Source organism: Musa acuminata, chromosome BXJ1-4, assembly GCF_036884655.1.
Source record: "Musa acuminata AAA Group cultivar baxijiao chromosome BXJ1-4, Cavendish_Baxijiao_AAA, whole genome shotgun sequence".
Classification (NCBI taxonomy): domain Eukaryota; kingdom Viridiplantae; phylum Streptophyta; class Magnoliopsida; order Zingiberales; family Musaceae; genus Musa; species Musa acuminata.
Genome location: NC_088330.1, coordinates 31,125,567 through 31,136,199, shown reverse-complemented (window position 1 = coordinate 31,136,199; position 10,633 = coordinate 31,125,567). Strand labels below are relative to the sequence as shown.

At 34.5% G+C, this 10,633-nt stretch overlaps 1 protein-coding gene across 1 annotated transcript; it reads left to right on the top strand.

Moving 5' to 3' along the window:
- Positions 1-1,871: 1,871 nt before the first annotated feature.
- On the top strand, positions 1,872-5,346 carry LOC103988621 (MDIS1-interacting receptor like kinase 2). The gene is made up of 2 exons (XM_009407244.3): positions 1,872-4,366; positions 4,598-5,346. Exons 1-2 carry the CDS (start codon positions 1,933-1,935, stop codon positions 4,957-4,959), a joined length of 2,796 nt encoding a protein of 931 aa, XP_009405519.3. The 5' UTR covers positions 1,872-1,932; the 3' UTR covers positions 4,960-5,346.
- Positions 5,347-10,633: the final 5,287 nt, after the last annotated feature.

Genomic DNA, 10,633 nt, shown 5'->3' with positions numbered 1-10,633 from the left:
CATAATTACATGACAAGAAAAACTCAACAAGGGAGATTTTCTTTACAAGAGGGGTACCAAACAAAAAAAAATCTATGGACCAAAAAATCAAAAACTTTTACATCACAAACCATGGCATATATATTTAAAAAAATTAGTTTGAAAGCAAGAGTAGTATAAAAAAATTAGCAAGTATGAAACTTACTGGTAGAAGAACCATCTCTCATAAATTTGCAAAACCCAAATTTCAAGAGATCAATAACTTGCACAAATAATTTCTAGCACAAGCTAAAGATATAAGAAGTGATGTTCCAACGTTGGACAATGTCATACCTTGTGTAGGCAACTATGACCTAGATGGTATCAGTATTGTTCAGGTGCTAGGAGATTCTTTTATCTTATAAAGTAAATATAGTAAGGTGCATGTTCTTAATGCCCAGCCTATCAAGAGACTTAGGCAGGGTGATGTTCTAGGAAAGTAAGTGAAGGCCCTTGGAATTCCCATTGTTAAAGAAAAATAATTTCTAAATGAATGAAGACACTTTTTTAATAATAATATAATAAAGCTAGAAAACACTCTTATAGTGTTTGGGAATAGAGTTAATTATATAATTAATCAATATGACACCATCAACTTGAGGAAGTAAGGAGCCCTACCATTGGCACAATTTGTGGTAAGCTGAAGGACATTATCCATAGCTAAAATTGGAATATGATGAGAAGCAATCAGAATTCCAAGGTATTTGAAGAAAAAATTATTTCTTGGATTTAAAACTGGTTGCAAATTACCCTTTTAGTAACTCAATAGATATATTTAAGGAAGAATATTCATATTAATGAATGTTAAGCTTTTGATTGGTAAGCAATTAATGAATGTTAAGCTTTTGATTGGTAAGCTTATTAGTCTTCATAACAAATATAATGTCCTCCTTCACCAAGTTAATCTTTAATGGTGGTCTCACACCAAGGTTAAATGGATTAATGATGGGGACCTCAACACTAAATACTACCATGCCGGGGTTGCCATTCGCAGCCATCAAAACCACATTAAGCACCTTTAATGTCCAAAACCAAATTGTCCCGGACCAACACATCATGCATGTCCCTTGCCTTTGTCTCATTCTATCATGACTTTGGGAAGTAGGATCCTTATCCTTTGAAGCCTAACATATGGCCTAGTCTCATTGGTTGAGGTATTCTTGATAATGCCCATCGTTCAAATCTTGAATACTCTATCCTCCATTTGCCTCGATAAATCTCCTGGCTCTGATGGTTTCACTATCAAGTTCCGTATCCACTGTGGATCAACCAAATAGAATCAGGATCCAACTCATTTAAAATGAACCATTGTCATCTCTACCCAACCTGATGTCGGTAGCTATGAAATCATATATCTCTTTATGCATTAATAAATGACAATAGTTTTAACTGCACAAAATAAAATATTTGTTTGGTCCGAATCTTGATCATTTGGCCGCACCTGCAGAATATTAATCATCAGCAAAACTCTTCTTATTTTAATGTCACAAAAGCTAGTCTTCTTTAACATTATAAAATGACTCCAGTTGGCAAAGGGAATATGCTGAACTTGATAAGATCAGCTGACTTGACTCAGAAATCTACTGCTACAAAGTTTTTCTTGTGCTTCTTCCTATATGACATTGATTTCTCCAAGTAATAATATGAGTCCACTTTATGCTTTAACAAATGAAAAGTGATCAGTGATGATGATCGAAAGGAATGGTTCTTAACCTTCCACCAAACTTTGCGGAGGGGACAGTATGAGAACGGGTGATACCATCCAGCTTTAGCCCCGCTGGTGAGGATGCTCGAGACTCAAATGTGTCCCACTCGGTTCCCGATAGTTCACATCCATCTAATACATTTTATATAAGGGGGCCCTTTGTTAGCTCGCAGTACAACATCCTTCTCCAAATTAGCTAGACCGCAGTTATGGCATCCCAGCTGCACAACTGGCGGCTCCTCTCCACCACTCTCCTCCTCCTACTGCTACTCTCTCTTCATCTTGTCTCAGTGACAGCTTCACTCGGATCACAAGCGAGAACCCTACTCCACTGGAAGTCCACCCTTGACGGCCGGCAATTCCTTGAATCCTGGAATCTCAGCTCTAATCCGTGCAATTGGACTGGAGTTACGTGCAACCTTACGCACAGAGGCCGCCCCGTCATCACCGACATATCCCTGCAGAGTATGAGCTTGCAAGGGACACTCGATGCTCTCAACTTCTCAACGCTGAGATCACTCGCCAGTCTCGACCTCTCTTACAATCAGCTCGATGGCATCATTCCTCCAACCATCTCGGTTCTCTCCAACCTTGTATATCTTGATCTCATAGGCAACCGGTTCACGGGCAAACTCCCGGTCGAGATCGGCTCCATGAAGGCGCTCCAGTTCCTATATCTCAATAAGAATCAGTTAAGTGGTTCTGTCCCTCCATCCTTGAGCAATCTTACCGGGCTTCTGCACTTGCACCTACGAGATAATAAGTTTACAGGTTTCATACCTGAGGAGCTTGGAAGACTTCAGAAGTTGGAGTATATCACACTTGGGAAGAACCAACTCTCTGGCTTCATCCCTCCCAGTTTAGGGAACTTAACGAACCTATACCACTTGTCTCTCTATATAAATCGGTTGTCTGGTCGATTGCCTCCCGAGTTGAGCAACATCACAGGTTTGACAGCGATTCTTATGTCAGACAACTTCTTCTCCGGTGACTTGCTTCCAAACATATGCAGAGGAAGAATCCTACAGTATCTCGCACTGAGCAACAACAGATTAAGAGGTCAACTTCCCGAGACCTTAAAGAACTGTACGGGATTGCTCAGAGTCCGTCTCGAGCATAACCAACTCACGGGGGATGTATCACAACATCTTGGAGTGTATCCACATCTTTCTTATATGGATTTAAGCTTCAATCGGCTATCAGGTGCACTCTCACCAGAATGGGGAAGATGGGACAATCTCACCTTCCTGGCAATCTCAAATAACAACATCACCGGAACCATTCCACCAGAATTCGGCAAGTTAAAAGGACTACGAGGACTGGACCTTTCTTCCAACTACATACAGGGGGAGATTCCAAAGAGCTTGGGCAGGCTACCTCATCTCTACAAGCTGAACCTGAGCTGCAATCGACTCGGCGGAGAGGTACGAATAGAGTTTGGAAGGATGCCCGACCTTGAAATCCTTGATCTATCAGTTAACAGCTTGACAGGAAGAATACCGTCTCAAATAGGCAATTGTCTCAAGCTCCGCTCCCTGAAGCTTAATGGCAACAAGTTCGGCGGAGGAATTCCTCCGGAGATCAGCAGCCTGGAGTACCTTCAAGACGCATTGGACATCAGCCACAACTCACTAACGGGTGAGATACCCTCACAGTTCAGCAAATTTACGATGCTGCAAATTCTGAATCTTTCACATAATAATTTGTCCGGCGGTCTTCCATCTTCCTTAAGTGCTTTGATCAGCTTATTAATCATTGATGTATCATATAATGAATTGGAGGGGGCTGTGCCTGAGAGCCCAGTCTTCCGGAAAGCTCCGGCGAAGTGGTTTGTCCACAACAAAGGTTTGTGTGGGGTCGTCAAAGGCCTGCCTCCGTGTGTTTCTTATACTGCAAGGAAAGATGATGGAAGCAAGCACCACAGAGCAATTATCTCAGCTATCATTGCTTCCGTGGTCGTCTTATTCATCCTAGTTTTTCTTGGAGCGTTTTTACTGTTCCAGAAGACCAAGAAACATTCCATGCCTTACGAAGAAAATGGCACCAAAGAAGGCATTGCATTCTGTGTATTTAACTTTGATGGAAGATATGCATACAAGGATATCGTTGCAGCCACAGAGGATTTCAATGAAAAATACTGTATCGGAAGTGGTGCATATGGCAGCGTTTACAGAGCAGAATTAGCAAGCGGGCAGATGCTAGCAGTGAAGAAAATTCACCTGCAGGAAGACGAAACTACATCGAATGAGCAATCCTTTCAAAACGAGATACATACTCTTTCTCAAATTCGACATCGAAATATCGTCAAGCTCTACGGATTCTGCTCCTCTGCTCGACACAAGTTTCTGGTGTACGAGTACATGGAGAGAGGAAGTTTGGGATCCCTCCTCAGAAGCGAAGCAGCAGCTGCCGAACTGGACTGGGTGAAGAGGGTGAACATTGTCAAAGATGTGGCTCGTGCTCTGTCCTACATGCATCATGATTGCGATCAGCCCATTGTTCATCGAGATATAACCACCAACAATATTCTGCTCGATTCAGAACTCAAGGCTTGTGTTTCTGACTTCGGTATTGCTCGACTCCTGAAGCCAGATTCATCAAATTGGAGCATGCTTGCCGGCACATATGGTTACTTGGCACCGGGTAAGTTTCTCCCCCGACGTCATATAGTAATACATTTTTTGCAAGTTAAAAGTTCATCAGCTTGTAGCTCATTTACATGAATTATTCATCAATCTAGAAAAAGAAAACAGCAGTCGATTTACTGTACATGTAGTTATTCATCAATCAAGGCGCAAAGTAGCCTAACATAGCTGTCTTTTGGAGATCCTTCTTCGATATAAGGTTTTCTCAGTTACCGTTTGTTGTTTGCAGAGCTTGCTTATGCGATGAGAGTGACCACCAAATGCGATGTGTACAGTTTCGGAGTGGTCACGCTTGAGTTGCTAATAGGAGGACATGGGGAAGAACTCGTTTCTGTTCTGTCATCGCCTTCGTCGCCGAAAAACACGCTTGTGAAAGATGTATTAGACCAGCGTCCATCACTTCCTACGACGGAGGTTGCAGACGAGGTAGCTGCAGTCTTCATGTTGGCACTTTGCTGCGTGGAACATGACCCAGAGTCACGCCCAACAATGAAGCAGGTCTTTGGAACCCTATCGACTCTCGACACACCACCAAGTCTCCCTTCTCTCGATGTGCTCAAGCTTTCTGACTTGATGAATGCTAAAATATGATCGACTATATGGACTCCGTTCTCCGGCCGTGCCATCAAGTCATCACGTCGGCTAAATTAGGGGTTGTTGTTCACATCATATGACCAAGCATTTTTCGTAGTATGAAGCTGATGCTGTAGTGGAGGCAAGTGGTAAAGACCTGCCCATTCTGCTGTGGCATAAAGAGCTTCCTAAAGGTAGTTTGGTTGACATGAATTGACTTCACTCTCAGAGGTCCCATCATAAAGGTTTACGCATTGTACCTTTTGTGAAGCTGTAAAGTAGACAATGACTGCTTACAAGGCAAGGAGTCATCAGAGGAGGGAAAGAAATGTGAGATAAATTGTATGGTTGTGAAATCACTATAACAAATCTAGTGACATGCAGTTGTCCCGTGTTGTTCGATTACTCTTCCAGTCATACACGTCCTTTTCTTCTTTGAATGAAGCAAAGAAACAAGAATGTGTGTAACGTACCTTTTTCTTCGTTGAATATAAAGCGGTTCAAAAGAAGAGTTTACTAAATATAAGAAACTCGGATTGATAAGTATGGTGACACCCATTATTGGTCTGTTGATTAAAGATATGATTCACATGACATGATATGATATGACATGACTTACTAGGGAGGAATTATATATCACACAAGTCAAGTGTCGACAACCTGTAGGCCTCCTTTATAGGTAGGAGAAGAAAGGAGATGGAACGAAAAGGATAATCTCACATCACATAATTGAAAAAATGATTGGTTTGATATATAATTTAAAAGTTTAAATTTTTAGGTTAATTGATGCTTAATTGATGTATATTAATTTTGATTAATTTTATTTAAACTCATCAATAATATACTTCTTAAAAATATTAGAAGGATTGATCAATAATACAAAAAATACTTGATCAATAATACAAAAAATTCTTAAAAATTAATATATTATTAAGATAAATAATACAAAAAATACTTGATCAAAAATTAATATATCTAATCATATAATGAAAGTGACTTATCGAAGGATTGAAAAATATACCGGAGAAGAGGGTGATTTATCGAAGGCTTGAACGATCGTAAAAGAGACACAAATCTTAACTTAGCTTATGCGAAGATCTTTAACACCGTAGAAAATATCATTCTTACGAACAAAGGGTCACGCAGATGGTTTTCATGCTGAAAGCGACAACACATGGAACCATTGGAGGACCAAAAGAGTGTGCATGCAATGAGCTGTATCATTATCACATTCTACTAAGAAATCTAGAGACTTATCTATCAGCACCGTTTGATGTTCAAGTACTCCTCAAGTTACACAAATTCTTCCCACTTTCTTTGGAAACAAAAAAGCGTTACAATATCATTGGAGGAGTACCATCACGCAGGTCTCTCTCTTCTTTTCATGTGACTCGGGTTCTTTAAAGAAGCCATTAATTATTGAAGCTGATAAGGTCGACTTTATTTATAAAGTACAGTCACAATAGCTTTTTCTTTCCTCCTTTCAAATGGCCCGTTCAAGAAAGAAGACGACACTACGGATGGTTTCTGAGATTGTATTAATTTTTTATGCATAAAATTTTATTTTTTTTCTTTCCATAATGTTGATCTCTTACTAAACTATAAAGATGATCCGACTTAATATTGGGTCAAGATGAATGCAGAGTCAAACTCGCCCTCGATATGGATTCTGGAGACAAGTGCAAATGGGACTTAGAAGAGGAGTTGAACTTGCATGAACCTCCTTATAAGAAAGACAGCTCGGTCCCTTTCATATCTAAATAGTCTCGAGATGAAGGGGATAAGGTGAATGAGAGCAAGAGTTTCACCTGAGGCTAATATGGTAGATCACATTCAATTATTTTCTTTGGATGTTTGCGAGAGTTCCACTCATTCCCTTTGATATTATGTGATAATGTTGGCATTCACGTGTAAGTCCTGGATGAATAATGAGCACTTTTGTCCTTATCAGAAAAGGAAAAGAAGTATGCATGTAACATCACGAAGGACAAGTCCCATCAAATAAGCCTAATCTTTACTTCTTTTATATGATCGGAGATCAAAAGTAGAGAATAATTGATACTAAAAAAAGGGATTAATTAAAGCTTATATGATTGACATGATACTCATCCAATAATGGTAGATCACTATCACCTTACTTTATAAGAGAACCCTCCCTCTTTCCACAACAAATTAAAGATTTAAACTCCTATCTCAATAAGCTAGATTGCAATTATGACACCCTATCTTCACTAAAGACTTCTCTCCACCACCCTACTACTATCACATCATCATGTCTTAGCAACACCTTCACTAGGATCCCTAAGCAAGAGCACTCCTGCTAAGTCCACCCTCTAAAACCTAAACTCATCTTGACGTCAGATTATATCATCTTATTTAATTATATAAGATACATTATAATTTTGATTAGATTTTAATTTGGGTTATCGATCGGTAGAAAAAAAAATTTTAATTTTGATAGGATTCTTTATTTGGATGATATTAATAGAAGGAACTATCCTAATTATTTATCGAATCTCTACTCTCGCTTATAAATAGATAGGGCTTCCTAGGAACTATATATAGAAGAGAGATCACAAATCAACTATCATTTCTCCTTAGTTTTTATTCTATCGCTTATAATAATCCTAAGAAGAATAGGAAGAGATGAGAAGTCGAGTCTAGTTCTCCTTGCAGATCGATATCAATGACAATGAAAAGTATATATCATAGATTTAACCTATTGTTATTTAATTTCAAATTCTAACATTAAATATATTCTGTATAATTGCATAACTATTTTTTTATGCTTATAGTTGATATCAAAACCTATTTTAAAATCAAATACTTTATCAAAATTTTAATTTTGATAAAGCCTCAATTTTAGCATCAATTTTGGTCAATTCTCAATTGTTGATTGAATTTGATTTCGACAATAGTTTGATTTTATTTTGACCATAGCCTAATTTAAACCTAATTTAATCAGAATTTAAGTTTTTTTATTGATTTTGACCTCAGTCAATATTCATTTGATTGAACCTTAATTTTGATCTTAGTCAACTCTAATTTTAATTGACCTAATTGAATTGATGTTTATCCCAAATTTATAAACCTAATTTGAATAGCCTAATTAAATAGAGTTAATTGGTCTAATTTGGGGTCCCATATAGAATTTTAAAAAAATATAAATTATGAATTACTTTTATAGTTTTTCTCACATGAAATATTGATTTTTTTTTTATTTGCTTGTGGTACTTAAATTTCAATTATTACTTTTGGCTATTTTGTAGTTATTTATATGCATATTAAAAATATAAAAGAATATTTTATTTTCACATAAAGGTATGAATTTTATTTTATCATGATTATAGTCATCATATAAGTTTTCTTTTATGGTGATTAATTCTTAATAATTATTATGATTATTATCTTATTATTATTGAACTATTTTTATAAATTATATTTAAAAAATAAATATTATTTATAATTTATATTCATAAGTTTTATTTGATTTGTAGATGCCAAAGTGGCCTAAGATAATAAGCTTATTGGGTGTAAATTATAATATATATTTTAATATTTATAGGATATTTAAAATATATTTTATATTATTATATTAGCCTTATAACCACCAAAGTAGCTTGGACTAATAAATTTATATAATTATATTATAGAATTAATCTTAAATGATATTAATAAAAATAATATTCATAATGACACACATAATTAAGAGATTTAGATAATCCTAAAAAAATATATACTTCAAATAATTATATGATATAGTAGTATGATACTATTTTGGATATCCTTATAATTTAGGGTTGTATACCTAAATATAACAATACTATTTCACAAGAATGATATTAGTCTTTTATAATTGTAGAATCTTGTATGAATAATATATATATCAATATTTCACCCAAAGGTGAAATAGAGAAAATATTAGTAGTTCAACATTTATTAAAAAAATTTAAATATTAATATTATATTATTTTTATTATTATTATGGTAATTTTTATTATATTATTATGCTTCTAGTGTCTATATATTTTTTTAATTAAATTATTATAAATGACTTCAACATATGTGATTTACATTTAAGTATGTTAGACCTTATCTACACTTGTTGGAAAGATCACAAACTTAACTACTAAAAATTTTATATAACAAATAATTAAAATAAATAATTAGAAAAAGATAGGTTTAGCTTTTTGATAATTACTAATAATATTTAGATTTTATTATAAAATATAATATTTATATTAAAATTTATTAATAAGTCATTGGTTGACACCTTAATAAAAAAATTAACTACAACTTAATATTACATCATTCGAGGAACTCTAAAATATATCCTCATTATGACTGAGAAGGCTACAAATATCAAAAATATTAGACATAGTGAGCTCTTCAAGTATAATTCTTTCTTAATTTAACTCATTTAAATTTTATTATAATACAAATAAAGGATAAGTAAAAATAAAATAAGCTTACTAGTTTATGTATTTACAAACAATTAAAATACTAGAGGAGTAGATAATAATAAAAGAAAGTTAAAACATAATTTACTAAATAAATTAGTTGAGTTTATAAAGGCTATACAAACTCATAAAAAATATTTAAAATCAAATACTCATATATATATATATATATATATATATATATATATATATATATATATATATATATATATATATATATATATATATATATATATATATATATATATATATATATATATATATATATATATATATATATATATATATATATATATATATATATATATATATATATATATATATATATATATATATATATATATATATATATATATATATATATATATTGTTGACTGAAACGTTTGATCTTTCTTGCCATGATTTTGCTGCCTGTAAGGTAGTTATTTATGTCGTTCATAATGTTGCTTGATTGAGCTTCCTCCGTCTTGATCCAAACTCACAGACCGGTCCGGTCTAACCAAAATCCGGCCCATTTAAAATGACCCATTGGGTTCATAGGTTCATCAGAATTTAGAATCTAGTCCTGCCTCGGGATCAGCATGTCTTATTGTTATAACCAGGTTCAATTCGGCCCCAAATTATTGTTCCTATTATTATTCTGAAATATAAAGTAAAATTTGTCTTACTCAAATCGATTGATTGTTTAATTCACTCATTAAACGGGAATGATCATAATCTCAAACCAAAATCTAAATTGTAATTTTAAGCCCAAGTTGCATCAATGCCTTTGGCCATTAAGATAAATGGTCAGCCAATTTTATGGCTGACGACCATAGACTGCACCATTTGTAGACTCGCATATGAAATCAGCACCTAATCCAATCGAGCAGAGGATTTTGTGATAGAATATTAAGAGTCATACATGTATAATTAAATGTGTTAAGTCATTATTTTCATTAGCCAAAATTAAAATGATCTAATTAAAGTAAAATTATTTGGCTAAGGGACATAATTGTTATGAAAATTAATTATGTGGATACCATCATGTTCTTAACTTAATGACGAGATAAGTTAGGAATATGAAACTCTTGAGGCATAATTGCAGATTCATCAATTATGAATACAATCATAATTGTAGATTCATCAGTTATGACTATAAATAAGGTTATGGTCCCCGGTTGCAGTATCGAATGAAGTTTCTCTTCACTCGTCAAGGAAAAATCTAAAGTTCAAAAGGTACTCTGCAATTG